The 15,879-nt window shown below is 41.4% G+C and overlaps 1 protein-coding gene across 1 annotated transcript in view; it reads right to left on the reverse strand.

Annotated features, from left to right (window-relative positions):
* Nucleotides 1–15,879, reverse strand: part of ANTXR1 (ANTXR cell adhesion molecule 1) — a 279,215-nt gene that overhangs the window by 60,032 nt on the left and 203,304 nt on the right. Inside the window, exon 16 of the mRNA XM_089687210.1 lies at nt 14,812–14,979. Within this exon, the coding sequence (XP_089543336.1) occupies nt 14,812–14,979 (168 nt within the window). The remainder of the gene's footprint in view (nt 1–14,811; nt 14,980–15,879) is intronic.

Below are 15,879 nucleotides of genomic sequence, written 5' to 3' on the forward strand. Positions count from 1 at the left end.
GAAGAGATGGGTTTTCAGGGATTGTCTAAAAGTGGACAAAATTTCAAGGCAAGGTGGTGAAAAAATTAGTGACTTCAGAGACCATATTCCTCCCACCGAGATGAGTGTAGATTGCACTAACCAGGAAGCGTAATGGTAATGCGCATTTGAGTGTTAACCAACTCCTGGTCATCCGCCTATTGAAACTGGATCAGAGAGAGGGTCATCTGGCCTGCGTCAGCTGGGCAAATATCGCAGCCTCAGGGTCTCCAGATATCAGGGGATATGCAATCGTCTCACCAGCAGGGGGAGTTTAACCATTCCTGATGTGGCCACCAGATCATCCCAAACAAGCCTTGAAGGAGGGGGGGGGGCTTGGAAGTAACGAGCCAGAACAACAGAAAGATCTGATAGTGTAGTACTTTATTATCCACATGGGTAAAATAAACAGAGTACTTAAATTTGGTACTCACATGCAGTAGTAAGCAACTGGTGACAGGAAATTCCAAAATTGCCACCGGCCGTCCACAGGGGCCGTGCGGTGTGACATCACATGGTGTAAGGCACCTCACTAACGCATTTCGTGCACTTGCACGTTACCCCATGTCACACCGCACGGCCCCTGTGGATGGCCGGCGGCCATTTTGGAATTCCCTGTCACCAGCTGCTTACTACTGCATGTGAGTACCAAATGTAAGTACTCTTTTTATTTTACCCATGTGGATAATAAAGTACTACACTATCAGATCTTTCTGTTGTTCTGGCTCGTTACTTCCGAGTCCCCCCCCCTTTCTTTCAAGGCTTGTTTGGGATGATCTGGTGGCCACATCAGGAATGGTTAAACTCCCCCTGCTGGTGAGACGATTGCATATCCCCTGATATCTGGAGACCCTGAGGTTGCGATATTTTCCCAGCTGACGCAGGCCAGATGACCCTCTCTGTGATCCAGTTTCAATAGGCGGATGACCAGGAGTTGGTTAACACTCAAATGCGCATTACCATTGCGCTTTCTGGTTAGTGCAATCTACACTCATCTCGGTGGGAGGAATATGGTCTCTGAAGTCACTAATTTTTTCACCACCTTGCGTTGAAATTTTGCACTATGCACCACAAGAACACTCTTGTTGGAGATATTTATTTACCATTATCACCATTCCTGGACGTTTAGACATGTTTAGATCGATTTTATTATCAAGTGGTGTTCACAATACCATTTTTTAATTATATGCACCGTATGATTATATGCATGTATTACTGAATTTTATTAGCGCTGCATGTTCTTTTGATATATGTAATTGGGGATATATGGTGGATACATTGGAGATCCTGGGAGTGGGTGCTATAATGAGAACTTGGATAGGAAAGTTGTATAGGAGCCCCTCTACAGTGGTTATGGTAAATGGGGAAATGTCGGAGTCATTTGAGATGACAAACGGAACAAGACATTGCTGCCCACTGTCCCCATTATTGTATGTTCTGTCCTTGGAATCACTGTTAGCAACAATAAGGAAAAACGCAGACATAAAAGGAATATGGGTGGGAAATATAGAGCATAAGGTTGCCGGATTTGCAGATGATTTATTGTTTTATGTAGGAAATCCTAGGATAACGCTCCCTAATTTAATGAGGGCTCTGAAGGAATATGGAGAGATGTCAAACTTAAAAATTAACCGGTCTAAAACAGAGATATTAAATATAAACCTTCCAAATAAAGAAAAAAGGGGGATACAAGGGGAATTTCCCTTTGTGTGGGAAGAGAGAGAATTAAAGTATTTAGGAGTAAAACTCACCTCGGCTTATAAAAACTTGTATAAATCAAACTATATAGTAATGTTAAACGAAATTAGAGAGGAATTAAAGAGAATAGGGGGAGGAAATCGGCACTGGTTGGGACGTATAAATTTGATAAAAATGGTTGTAGTTCCCAAAATCCTATATAAATTGATGATAAGATTTATTTGGAGAAATAAAAAACCTAGAGTATCTTATGAAGTGATAACTAGAAATAAAGAGAATGGCGGATTGGGAGTGCCTGACTTTAAGAGATATTATAATGCAGTTATTTTGGCTAGAATATTTGACTGGACATATAATTTAAAAGAGAAAAGTTGGGTCACAATAGAAAATTCACTTAGTGGTAATAATTTAAGTACGAGTATATGGGTGCCTACAGAGTATAGAGGATTAAAAGAAAGCACGAGTGTGTATACTTTAAATGTGTTAAGAGTGTGGGATAAAATGCACAGACAGTTAAAGTGGGAGTATAACTCATCCCTGATGCCATTGAGAAATTCAGGGTTCTTCCCGCCAGGTAGGGATGAGGTCTCAGGAAATTGGATCAGGAATGAGAGAGCCCAGTTGAGAGATATAATGAAAGGTGTAGAATTGAGAACACTTAAGGATTTGAAAAAGGAAGAGGGAAAGATTTTCACTAGGATAGATAGTTGGAGTTATAATCAATTAAAATGTTTTGTGGGGAAATTGCCTAAGCCTTTGAGAGCGAGTATAGATTGGAACTTGTTTGAGCAGTTGTTGGGATCACGAGGTGATGGGAAACATGGTACGGCAAAAACATATTAAATTCTCACTAGATAGAGGTGGAAAAAAATTAATGTATATAGAAAAATGGGAAAGAGATCTGGGTGTGGAGATAGATGAGGTTAAACAAAAAAAAATATTTAGATTGGTTCACGAGAATATAAGTTCATGAGAGGTGGAAATTAAGTTTAAATGTTTGACAAGAGAATATATTACACCGAGTATAGAACATAAGATGAGTGGAGAGAAATCACCTTTTTGTTGGCGGGAGTGTGGAGAGATAGGCACGTTTTATCACATATGGTGGGAATGTCCAAAGATACAAGTATTTTGGAGAAAAGTGGTACACCAAATTAGAAAGATTACGGAAATTGATATTAGTCTGAACCCTGGAACCTGCCTTTTACATAATACAGAAATACCAGTAAATACATATAAAGAATCAGGAGTATGGTATTTTTTAAATGCAGCCAAGGGATTGATCCCAAAGTTTTGGCGTCAAGTAGAAGCTCCAAAAAAAACAAGACTGGATAGATAGAGTGGACCATATTGTAAGATTAGAGAAACTGTTTTATATCCAGGAAGATGGCTTGGTGATATACCATGTGAAATGGAAAAAATGGGAAGAGTTTAGATCAAGGGTGAGTGGATGGAATAAGGCTCCTCTCTTTCCTGCCCCTCTGTGGTGAGAACATGATTTAAAGCCTCTTTTTCTCTTGCCAAAGAGCGGTAGTCGAAGGGTGGGGTGGGGTGACTTCGGATTTTTCTAACGGTGGGGTTGGGAGAAATAAGGAAAATATGGGAAATGAATGTATAAGTTAGATATTGTTGTTATAAGAAGGTAAAGAATTTATATTGTAGATTTTAATTTTCCTAATATTTTGAAAACCAATAAATATTTAAATTATAAAAAAACAGCCAAAGGGCAGCCTGAACTTGAGTTTGGACAGAACCTTGAGTCCATCCTTAATTATAAACAGTAACAGTTTTAGTAGCTAAGAGTTTAACCCATTACTAACCAACATCTGAAATAATGATTTTGTTCTGACGCAATTTTTAGCTGGCCTGAGGGCATTTCTGCACAGGTGGACTAGCACAGCAAACATTTATACTTTTATGAACCCTTGAACTACATTTCAGATTGCTGTGACCTCTTCTGTCTGCCAGTAACAATTTGCAAGCCAGAGTAATGCTATGAACACTTCCTTCTGCCACATTTTCATTCTCTACTGTGCTGCCAGACGCGAGGTGAAACATTTATTTTGGGATGAAAAGAAAGTTCAGAAGTATTTTCATAATACTCACATAGATGCTTTGCCCTGTGATGTGTTTAGAAGGCTCATTTTACTTACACACAAAGACACATTATCAGTGTGGTCCAAGCACATTACACCGTTTACACGAATAAAATATTCTTTTTAATCTGGGCCTTTATAGCAAATGTCAATTGTCCCTCAATAAACAAATGCAACATTAAATAAAAGCATCATTAAATACAATATGGTATGTATTATGGAATATATTATCCATCTATTAAAGAAGGAACAATGGGATATTTTGTTTTTGGATGACTAAGTATTATCTACAATAGTGAGAGAAATAATGATGCAGCGCAACTAGTGTCTCTTAAAGAAATAAGTCTCAAATGATGAAACAAAAGTCTTTGAATATGTATGTGTGGTCAACCACCAGTGAATTCTAGATATTACAGTCTTCTCTTCAATGGATCACCCACGTGTCACATGCATCACCCAGAGAACCACATGCACTCACCTCCTGGATTGGACCTTATTCAGTAATCAAGGTCAAATGAACTTTTACCCCACTAGGCCCACTGGTTAGGCAGAAACTGTGTTTAAAAATCGACCAGACTAGTTAAAATGTTACAGTAGATATATAAATGACCTCTTTCTGATCTGGGAGGGAGATGAATCCAGTTTAAAGGCCTTTATGAATAGGTTGAATAACGATAATAGACATACTGTACTGTCATGGCAGATGGACAAAACACTTTTCTTTTTTGGATTTGGACATCAGCAGGGATGGGGGCAGATTTATTACAAAAAAATATTTCAGACCAACTGACTGCAACAGATATATAGCTATAGATAGTTATCATAATAAGAATTGGCTTTTTCATATCCCCAGGAGCCAGTTCATGAGATTACGGTGGAATTGCACTAGGAAAGTGATTTCCTCCAACAGACTGATGTATTGACTAAATGGCTTATCCAGAAGGGATATCAGGAGGATATGATTAAGCCAGATATCGAAAAAGTGAGGAGAGATGGAGAGGGATAAATCGATCCAGGATAAGGATGCAACATTGTGTAAGAATAAAGAGAATAATGAATTTAGGATAATATTGTATTATTATGTTCGATATAAAGACATCGAAAGAATGATTAAAAAATACTGGATGATTCTTTTGGAAGATAGGGTCCTCGGTCCTGTCCTTCCTCCATGCCCACAATTCATGTATAAGAAGCCCCCAACGATTCATAATAAGTTGGCACCGGGGGTGATTGACCCCCCCATGTCTTTTGGCAAGTGTAAGGTGTGTAGATCCTTTATAGGTAATAATAGAAACACAAAGGAGTTTACAGTGAATGTCTCAGGGAAGAAATACACTGTGAAGGATTTTATGACATGTGGGGGTCATCTACTAGAATGCTTGTGCGGCTACCAATATGTTGGCCGCACATCCAGGCCCCTTCAAGTAAGGATTAGGGAACATGTCAACAATATTAGGAAAGGAGAGAAGCATAGTGTTTCCAAACACTGGAGGGAATGCCACAAAAGAGACTATAAAGGATTAAAATTTTATGATACTGAAAAGGTGGAAAAACTTTAGAGGGAGGGACATTACATCAGACAGATGAGTAGAAGGGAGTCTTATTGGTTATATGAGGCCAAGGTCTTATCTCCATATGGATTAAATATAGACTTCGATCTGAATAGCTTGATAGATATTGCCTGAGTGATAGTAGGAATTTTACAGTGGGGGTCTGTGTGACTGATATATTATGAAAATTTTAATATGAATAAGCTCGTAATTGCTATGTATGAATTTATTGTATTTATCATTTTTATTAGACAGTAGTCTTGCCTATGTGTACTGATTGTGATTAACAGGTGTGTATATATGTGTATAGTTTGTGCATGCAGGTGAGCTGATTGATATTTAGTATTTTTTCCATCCAGTGGAAGTGTCCCCGGCAGGTAGGGCTCTGTTTGTTCCCAGATGGGACACATGGGACAAGATGGCTGCTGTTTCTGTCACCTCCAGGTTGATCAGATCAACTGTGATGTCAATTCCTGTCTGTCCTGGGCCGTTGCAGAGCCAAGGGCTGCCTAGTTTTATATACATGGAAGCTGCATATACTGTACGTGTTTCTGATGTCGATAGGGAGCTGATCGAGGCCAGGTGGTTTCCTGTCATGTTTGCAGTTTTTTCCGCCTGGTATGGAGTGGCCTTGCTGGAATGTTCTCTGCATTTTCCCCTTTGGGGACACAGGTGGCAAGATGGTGGAGGATGACCTCACTTCCGAGTCGGTTGTGTCACCTGAAACATAATTTTCTGTCTGGCCTTGATTGCTGTGGAGCTCAGAGCCAGACAGTATTTTATATAAAGAGGTTGTGCTGGCCTGCCCTTGTACCTACTAAGGAAGCCTTTGGAGGTGTAACGCGTATAGGAACGGAGTCAAGTCAGCACATTTGATGCCACCACCAGGCAGTGAAAAGACTCTGTGGTGAGAAGGCAGTTTTACTTTTATACGATGTGCAGAACATGGCATTGAGAGTGCAATTTTGTTTGTGAGTGTCCTGTTTTAGATTTCATTAAATTGTTTTAAAATGTATGGAGAGCACTATTTTTGTTTTATTCCTTTTGCATGAGTACATGTCACGCAGAGAGGAGGAGGTCGAACAGAAGCTCCAGTTCTTATCTTGATGCCTGTGATTGTTTCTGGGAGCCAGGAGCCAGTTGGAGTATAGCCCTAAAGGGTCAAAAGTACTTTTGACCTTGATTATTGATTAAAGTCCAATCGAAGAGGTGAGCACATATGGTTCTCTGGGTGATGTATGTGACACATGGGTGATCTGTTGAAGAGAAGACTGTGATATCTACAGTTCACTGGTGGTTGGCCACACATACATATTCAAGGACTTTTATTTCATCATTTGGGACTTATTTATTTAAGAGACACTGTTTTGGTTGCGCTGCATCATTATTTGTGTAATATCTTAGAGGGGTCGAGTGAAAACGTGTAATGGTGCTGGGCAGCAACTAATATTCACAAATTTGTGAGCATGTTGATTTGTTTGTGATTTATGTATATTAGGTTTATGTCACAAATAGTTTATGGTATTTTGTTTTAATAGTGACTGCGCTGATTGTCTTTCACTTTATATATTATCCACAGTAGCACAGTTATCATATATAATATGCTTGGGAGATGTCTTAATGGATAGGTTCACTTTGCAGGTAAAAAAATGTGCATTGACTATTTTTTTTGAGCCTGGAAAGCATTCCACTAGTGATTAGCAGATCACTGGTGCCATGCAGGACTCCTGCAGCCTGCCAGTGTATCTGTGTGCTCTTACCTCAAACAGGCAAGCAGATACACTCTGACAGGAAGAATCAATTAACTACCACAGCACTTAACCAACAGACTCAAAGGCAAAACTCCATGAATGAATGATGTGACTGTGTGGACGAAGCCCTGCATAGCCGTGCTGTTTTCAAAAAATGAAAGCTAGTATGTGGCACTTCTCTTTGTATTGCTGTCGCAGGGAGAGCGCAGTGGGTGGCAGCTGCAGCAGTGGGAATATGTTACATGTTCCACCCTAAAAATGGGTGGAACATGTAATATGTTTCCAAAGGTGAACTTATCCTTTAACGTTGCACATGAAGTTACGGGCAATATGATTTATCAATGACCAAGTTGTTTATTTATGCAAATAAAGGACTTTTTCACAAAGAGGTGTCTTTATTTGGTTTTTATATTTTTTTGTGAATGGGTATTAAGGGCTACTGACATACCCCCCAATTTTTCCCCAAGAGGGGGCTAATATCCGGGAGCCCCTGTCAGGGCTCTACTCAGAACAGAGGTGTGTGTGTGCCAACTTGCAGGCCTGGCACTTCTGCCAGTATCTTGTATGGGAGTGTTTGTTTGCGTGGGAACGCACGTAGGCGCGTTGAATGTACCCAATCTCGGAACTGGTGCCAAATGCCCTATTTAAGGTAGGAAGCAGTCACAGAAGATTGCTGGATGATCTTCATGATCTTCAGCATTCCGTGCTCCTTGATCCTTTGTATGCTGTGTTTATCTTGATCTCTTGTAACTGACTCAGCCTGTCTCTGGACTTTCCTTCTGCTCAACCTCCCATTGTAACCCCGGCTTGTTTAAGGCCCTCAATTTTACCCGTGTATGACTCCGGCCTGCCTCCTGACTACTCTGTTGCCTTGCCCTCCTAATTCCCATGTATGACTTTAGCTCCAGCTCTTGACCTCACATTCTACTTACGTACTGTGTATGACCTCAGCTAGAATCTTGACCACGCTCACGTCTCTCCAGTACCATCTTTCCAGTCTCCTGCATTTGCTACAGGTGACACCACTCCACTGGCTACTGCATCTGACCTGCTTCTCCAGAGGTATAAACTGCATTCCTGCTCTCGCTGTTGTACACTTGTTGCTGTTGTAGTTACTAGCAGACCAACCTAACAGCACCCTTGCTTCTTCGGGCCTTGCACCTGAAAGCACGTGTCCTGGTATCATTCAGGAAAAGCGGCCACACCCTTGCTGCCCTCCCTTTCCTGAAAACGAAGGCTGCCTGACTGGATAAGGGTCTGGTTCAAATTTTAGTAGGAACATGACTCTGTCCCCCCCCCTTTTTTTTAAATGTGCACTGTCTGTGGGTGTCTGTGATGATAATGGGGTCTAATTAACCACAAACTGCGTGAAGGAAATGATGAGTCTTACTGAACCAGCGTCACCTTAAAGCGGAGGTCCAGTCAAAACAAAAAAAATAAAATAAAAGTCAGCAGCTACAATAACTGGAGCTGCTGACTTCTAAAAAACAGACACTCACCTGTCTTTAATTCCACGGTATCCTCATGCCAACTGTCCTGTATCCCTGGTGCCAGCATCTTCAGTGTAGGCACCCGGCTCTGACAGCTTGCAGCTTCACAGCCGGGTGCCCATTGAGCATGCACAAGTAGCGCTGCGGTTTGTGAATAGCCCCGTAGTTTTATGGGACGTCACATGTCCCAAAAGACTACGGGGGGAAGACAACTTCCACTTCATATCGCCTAGTCAATCACAGCAGAAGTGGAAATAGGTTCCTGTCAAATTCGGGTACCCCTTCCCCCCTCTCCTCAAAGGTGACAATCCTTAACGGGGATTGGGGGAAGAAGCATTAAAGTGGAACTTCCCCTTTTGGGTAGAGCTCCGCTTTATTTTCTCCAACATTCTTAAAGTGTAACTTTAGTCACAAAATTAAGTCTTGCTAGATCACTTCCGGTCAGCCCCTTTTGCAGGTATAGCTATGTAAAACATTAAAAATAAGTACCTACACTGTTTATAATCCAGTAATAAGATGCCTCACCCTGCTCTGCACATGCTCTCTTGCTCTCTATTATTTAGCACTGTGCTGAAAATGTAGAGGCCAATCTGCTGACAACCTAAAGATTTACTGCTGTTTACGGGCTCTGTGAAACAGAAACAATGCAATTTACATCACACATTTTATGGTAGCCTAATGACATTATTTTTTATCAAGTTGTTGTGGGTAACATTTCACTTTAACTCTATGACAAAAACAATCAGATTTATATTTCATGTCTGTGCTAGGCATTCATGGGAGGTATATTTGACAAAAAAAAACATCCAGTTTATTACACATTGGCACTAAGTAGATCAGATAGAAAGGAAAGGAGGTCTAATAGGTAAGAGACTCTTAATGGCCCTGTCATAAAACAGTCTGTTGAACAGGGGCGGACTGACCATTGGGAAACTCGGGCACTGCCTGAGGGCCCGGGGTCAGTAGGGGGCCCCATGAGATGCCCCTGGTACATTTTTCATGAGGCTTTTTTGAGTTTGGGCAAGGACACAGGGGCCCCATGATCCCCTATTGCCTAGGGGCCCCATGAGTTGTCAGTCCGCCCTTGCTGTTGAATGGTTTGAGCAAATACATATCTTGAGTCTTAATAACTACTACAGCCAAACTATATACACTGCTCAAAAAAAAATCAAAGGAACAGTTTTTAATCAGAGTATAGCATCAAGTCAATTAAACTCCTGGGATATTGATCTGGTCAATTAAGTAGCAGAGGGGGTTGTTAATCAGTTTCAGCTGCTTTGGTGTTAATTAAATTAACAACAGGTGCACTAGATGGGCAACAATGAGATGACCCCCAAAACAGGAATGGTTTTACAGGTGGAGGCCACTGACATTTTTTTCCCTATTCATCTTTTCTAACTGTTTTTCACTAGTATTGATTTTGGCTAGGGTCAGTGTCACTACTGGTAGCATGATGCGATACCAGGACCCTACAGAGGTTGCACAGGCAGTCTAACTCCTCCAGGATGGCACATCAATATGTGCCATTGCCAGAAGGTTTGCTGTTTCTCCCAGCACAGTCTCAAGAGCATGGAGGAGATTCCAGAAGACAGGCAGTTACTCTAGAAGAGATAGACAGGGCCATAGAAGGTCCTTAACCCATCAGCAGGAGTATCTGCTCCTTTGTGCAAGGAGGAACAGGATGGCAAAATTACTTCCAGCAGGCCACTGGTGTGAATGTCTCTGACCACAACAATCAGAAACAAACTTCATGAGGGTGGCTTGAAGGCCCGATGTCCTCTAGTGGTCCCTGTGCTCACTGCCCGGCACCATAGAGCCTGCCACTGGCGCCTTGTGCTTTTCACAGATGAGAGTAGGTTCACCCTGAGCACATGTGACAGATGTGAAAGGGTCTGGAGAAGCTGTGGAGAACGTTATGCTGCCTGTAACATCGTTCAGCATTACCGTTTTGGTGGTGGGTCAGTGATGGTCTGGGGAGGCATATCCATGGAGGGACGCACAGACCTCTACAGGCTAGACAATGGCACCCTGACTGCCATTAGGTATGATGATGAAATCCTTGGACCCATTGTCAGACCCTATGCTGTTGCAGTGGGTCCTGTGTTCCTCCTGGTGCATGACAATGCCCGGCCTCATGTGGAGAGAGTATGCAGGCAGTTCCTGAAGGATGAAGGAATTGATACCATTGAATGGTCCCCACGCTCACCTGACCTAACTCCTATAGAGCACCTCTGGGATATCAAGTTTTGGTCCATCCGACGCTGCCAGGTTGCACCTCACACTGCCCAGGAGCTCAGTGATGCCCTGCTCCAGATATGGGAGGAAATACCCCAGGACACCATCAGTCTCATTAGGAGCATGCCTCGATGTTGTCAGGCATGCACATAAGCACGTGGGGGCCATACAAACTACTGAGTACCATTTTGAGTTGCTGCAATGAAATTTCAGCAAAATGGACTAGCCTGCTGCATCATTTTTCACTTTGATTTTCAGGGTGTCTTTGAATTCAGTCCTCTGTAGGTTGATAATTTTCATTTCTATCAAATGATGGGGCATCCTTACATTCCTAACACATTACCCAGTCCATATTAGTATACACTTGCAGCATGATATTTTTCCCCATAGAGATCTGATGTGTTTTCAAAGTGTTCCTTTAATTTTTTTGAGCAGTGTATATACAATCCATAATTCTTGCTGTGATAGAGTTACATTCATAAAATATGGTTCCACTAATGCATAGGAAAATAACAGTCAAATACCCAACACAATTATAGTACAAGGTTCAACAGGCTAATGGAACACATTGGATCTCCTATGTGATATATGTGATATATGTGACTATAATGCATATAGTCTTTAATGGATAGTTCTTTCATTCTGTGCAATATGTTGGTTGTTGGATTGTGAAACCTTGTCAAATGGAAATATAGAAACATAGCTACACTCTTGCGCACCTATGGCATAATACCAAGTCTCATAAAAATTTAAACCAATATGAATTTGCCCTCCAAAAATACAATTCCTGCCTCCTCACTGCCAGACCTATTTTATCACTCTCATTAACAACTTATCATCCCATCCCCGACAACTCTTCTCTGCCTTTAACTCTCTACTTCTTTCTCCATTGCCTCCATCCACTAACTTACTGCCCAGGACACTGCTAATCACTTCAAACATAAGATTGATACAATTCATGAGGAGATCTCGTCTCTACAGATACCTTTTCCACTTAACACTCCATGTCTACAGGTACAATCGTTATTTCCCTCATTTGACCACTATAGACAAGGTTTTTAAACTCTTTTCTAACATCTACCTAACCACCTGCCCCCTGGAACCTGTTCCCTCGCAAATGCTACGTTCACCCTCTGGCTCTATCCTACACTCTCTAACTTACATCTTCAATTTCTCCTTCTCTTATGGCATCTTCCCCAACTCTCTTCACCACACTCCTCAGGCCCTTTGATTGCCTGTGTTATTTCTGTAAATGCTCTCTCCAGGGACCATAAAAGATTAGTGCATTTTCAGCTGAATATCTGTTCACCATTATTTTAAAGAGGGCTTGCAAATTCTCATTAGTCAATCCCAAATCATGTTTGGGGGACAGCATGTGGGGATGAGGGGATGTCAGAATGACAGTTCTATAGCTGATGTGCGTCCACAACCCAATAATGCCTAAAGCTTTAAACATCTGAACATTGCAGCAGGAGTTTTGGCAGAAACCATTGCATGTATGAAGGGCATAACTGAAAGTTATGCCAAGCAATCGATTCCTTTCCTTTTCTAAATGTGCAACAGAAAAAGCAAAAGCTGATTGGTTGCTCAGAAAAAAAGCTGAAATTTCTCATTTTTGATGCTTCAGGTCAACCAACAATCATATTATTAAACTAGGTCTTAGGTTCTGTATAATCACCAACATGGGTTCAGGACAAATTTTAAGGTTAACTGTGTTAACACATTGCAATCTTTTGGCTGAAATTTACTGCCAGAAATAATGAACAACCCATAGTTCAGTGCATAGCCTTTGTCCTGGACATAGGATGCAATAGCAAATAATCTTAAGCAGTTGTTCTCAACCTGTGGAAACTCAGGACCCACATTTGTCATTGGTTAGTAAGTTGCGACCCAAAAATAATTTAATTTCCCAAAAATTATAATTGATTCCACAAAACAACTTGTATTCTACAATGCCAGTAATTTTACATAATAAAATACTTTTTTAGACTTTTAAATAAAATAATTATTTTAAGCATACATAAATCAACACAAAATCCACAAAAACCCCTAACTTTAAGCAATGTCCCCTCTGTCTTACACTAATAGCCCATTAGGCTGAGCAATGCCTCCTCTATCTCTCACTCTCTCAAAGGCACGATAAGTTAAGAGTAATAGTGTCTTTGGTGGCTTTTTAAATCAACAATACAGTGTGTGCAATATTTGTGTGAGGGTTTTCAGTCCCCCCGTTTCATGCAGTCCTTCAATGCTTCTTCCATGCCCTACTTTAGCTCACTCTTTCATGCCCCCCTTCCTTTCCTCTTTTATGCACGTTCCTTATCCCCCTTTCACACCCTCCTTTAATACCCACCTTGACTCCCATTTCATCCCCTCCCCTTTCATGGTTTCCTTCAGTTCTCCCCCTTCATGCACACTTTCAGTCTCCCCCGACCTCCATCACCATCATTTTCCTGTTTTCTTTCACTCCTTTCAAAATGCGTTCTCCATCACTCATCCACAGATCAGGAAAGATACCTAGTGGAGTAATTCCCTGGCGTACAGTAGTGCTTATCTTCCCTCCTGTGCAGCTGGCTGGCTGGAAGAAAGTGTAGTTATTTGTCACTTCCTCCCAGTACTGCCATGGAGGAATGAATGCGAAGGCTGTGGGACCTCTTTTTATGTGCACCACCTTAATGGGACCGGCTGGCCACAAAAATACAAATATTAAGGCTGGCCGTAGTTGTGGTCCCAGCCGTCTTAACATTTATATTAGTAGGTTGGTGTTTTTTTTTAAGCTATGTTTCAGAACACTGGATGTCTTATTAGGGCATTAGAGAGGTCTGGGGGGCACTTGCCACACGGCCTACTTTTCGGTCGGGACCCATCACTTGAAAAACATGGATCTAAAGCAATGTATAACCCAGCAGCTCACTATAGCAGGGGAGGTTATAGCAGCTATATTGTCAGTGTGTGTTAAGCGTTGTTAAGGAGCATTGACAATTCTCTGTACGGAGAGATACTGCACTATACTGTGAAATGCATTATTTTGCAACAAGTGTACTTGCTTGTTAGCTGCTGTCCCCCAAACAACATTTGTACTTTCTTTTGAGATTCAGTTGTGTCTAAGCCCTTAATTCAAATATGTGTTTTCTAAAATTTTTAAAGTGTTCACAACTGTCAGAAAAACTAAAATAAATTGGGACAGTAGAAGCAAACATTAAGTAGAGGAAACTGGTATTCTACCTAATAAATAATATGTTTACATTGTGAATTTTTCCATATTATGGGCGCATGTCAGGTGGTTCTGACCTCTGCAAATCCTGAGTCCTAAGTCCAAAACTGTGTACTGAGTCTAATGACTCACTTTACACATTATAGTTGAGGTTGGATGTTGTGACATGGTGGCCCAAATACTATCTGTAGTGGTCAGACCGTGGCTACCCATTTCTCTTGATGGCTCTGATGGTCCAGCCAGAGGTAGAAGGCTTGCAATTAAACACAGTGAATTGAATGCTCTTGTGCATTTTATACAGTGTCAACAAGGCTTCATGGTGAAGGTACATGCAAAAATATTTGGTGGAGTGAGGCAGGGCTTCATCTCTTCATCATCTTCATAGGTGGCTATGATCCCAGTAGAGAAATCTGAGATTGTTAATGCCTGAGATCTGTAAAAAGCTCAGCTTCCTGGTAGACATTTCTGCCTGCATTATGGTGTCACTAGCCCCTGAATAAACAGTAACTCCTCTGGCATGCATGGAGAATGTACTCCAGAAAGAGAGAAGCCATCTTCCATTACATAGCTGTTACTTTAGATATGGCAGCAAGGAGGCTTGTTACCCCCCTGTTAGAATCATGGAGTCAGGAGAACTAAAAATACCAGTAGCTATTATTATTTTGTGCATTAGGCAATGTTTTCAACTTGCCAGTGATAAAGCCATGTTATATGTTATAAACCTGAATGTTTTTTATACTAGTTTATAATATTATAACATACCTTGATTGGGGAGTACCACTTTCTAGAAGCATTTGTCTTGCCATAGCTTGTGTTGAGAATTTTCGGTGATGGAAATTCAAACTCCTGCTCTGGCATCTTCACCTTGGCATTCTTAGCTTTCTCCAGTTTAGCGCCTTCTTCTGTGGACCCCCTCTCCCCCCAGCGAACCTACAGCCATGAATAAAAGTGTTAGTTTCTTACAAAGCATTGCAACATAGCCAAATCCAGGAGAATGTATAAATGGAACATTGTTTTGTGGTGCTTTGTGTAAAGTTTAGTTTAGCATGTTGACAATTTGCACTTCTGCAGACAAAGAAATGTTGATAAAGCCAAAGGTATTAGTAACAGAATGATAACTAAGGCATGAAAATACTTATTATTGTAGCACCCCTGTGGAATGTCCCTAAACAGCTTGGCAGGCTAGTATTTAAATTTTTTAGGATGAGTATATGGCTTATTTTGGGGTAAAAAACAGTTATATGACAGTCACTTTAGTTTTTTTGCAGTTTATTTGCTCGGAAAACTTATGATGAGAGGCTTACCCAGCCACAGGATAACCAAATAACACAAATATTCCTGGTGGCTCTAGTTTCTTCATTAGCAGTTTCCTAGTAGTAACATATTTGATGGCAAACCTAATATTTTAGTAGCACCCTTCCAATAGCAGTTGGCCCTCTGACCCTTTGCAATTAGTCACAGGTACCTTAAAGTGTTGAGTAATGAGGTCTCCGTACAATGTCCATCTGGCAGCAGCTTCCCTTAAGCTCTACTGGGCATTTTTAGCAGGCTCCTCTAAAGATGCTCCCTCTGGGCAGGGGCATATTTACTGCAAGGAAAACAAGGCATTTCCCTAGGGTGGCATTTTTCAGGGGGCGGTGTCGTCCCTAGGCAGAAGTGACACACGTGGCAGCCGGTGACTGAGGATGGGGAGCTGGTGCAGGCTGCTGAAGGGTGTCTGACTCTCATTCCAGGATCATTTTCAGAGATAGACACAGCATTGCAGTCTGCTGACTGCTGAAGGGTGTCCGACTCTCATTCTCGGATTCCCGGATCATTGTCAGAGATCAG

The sequence above is a fragment of the Staurois parvus genome, unplaced genomic scaffold (genome assembly GCF_062004578.1).
Source record: "Staurois parvus isolate SC_StPar_1 unplaced genomic scaffold, SC_StPar_1.0 ptg000420l, whole genome shotgun sequence".
NCBI classification, from domain to species: Eukaryota; Metazoa; Chordata; class Amphibia; order Anura; family Ranidae; genus Staurois; species Staurois parvus.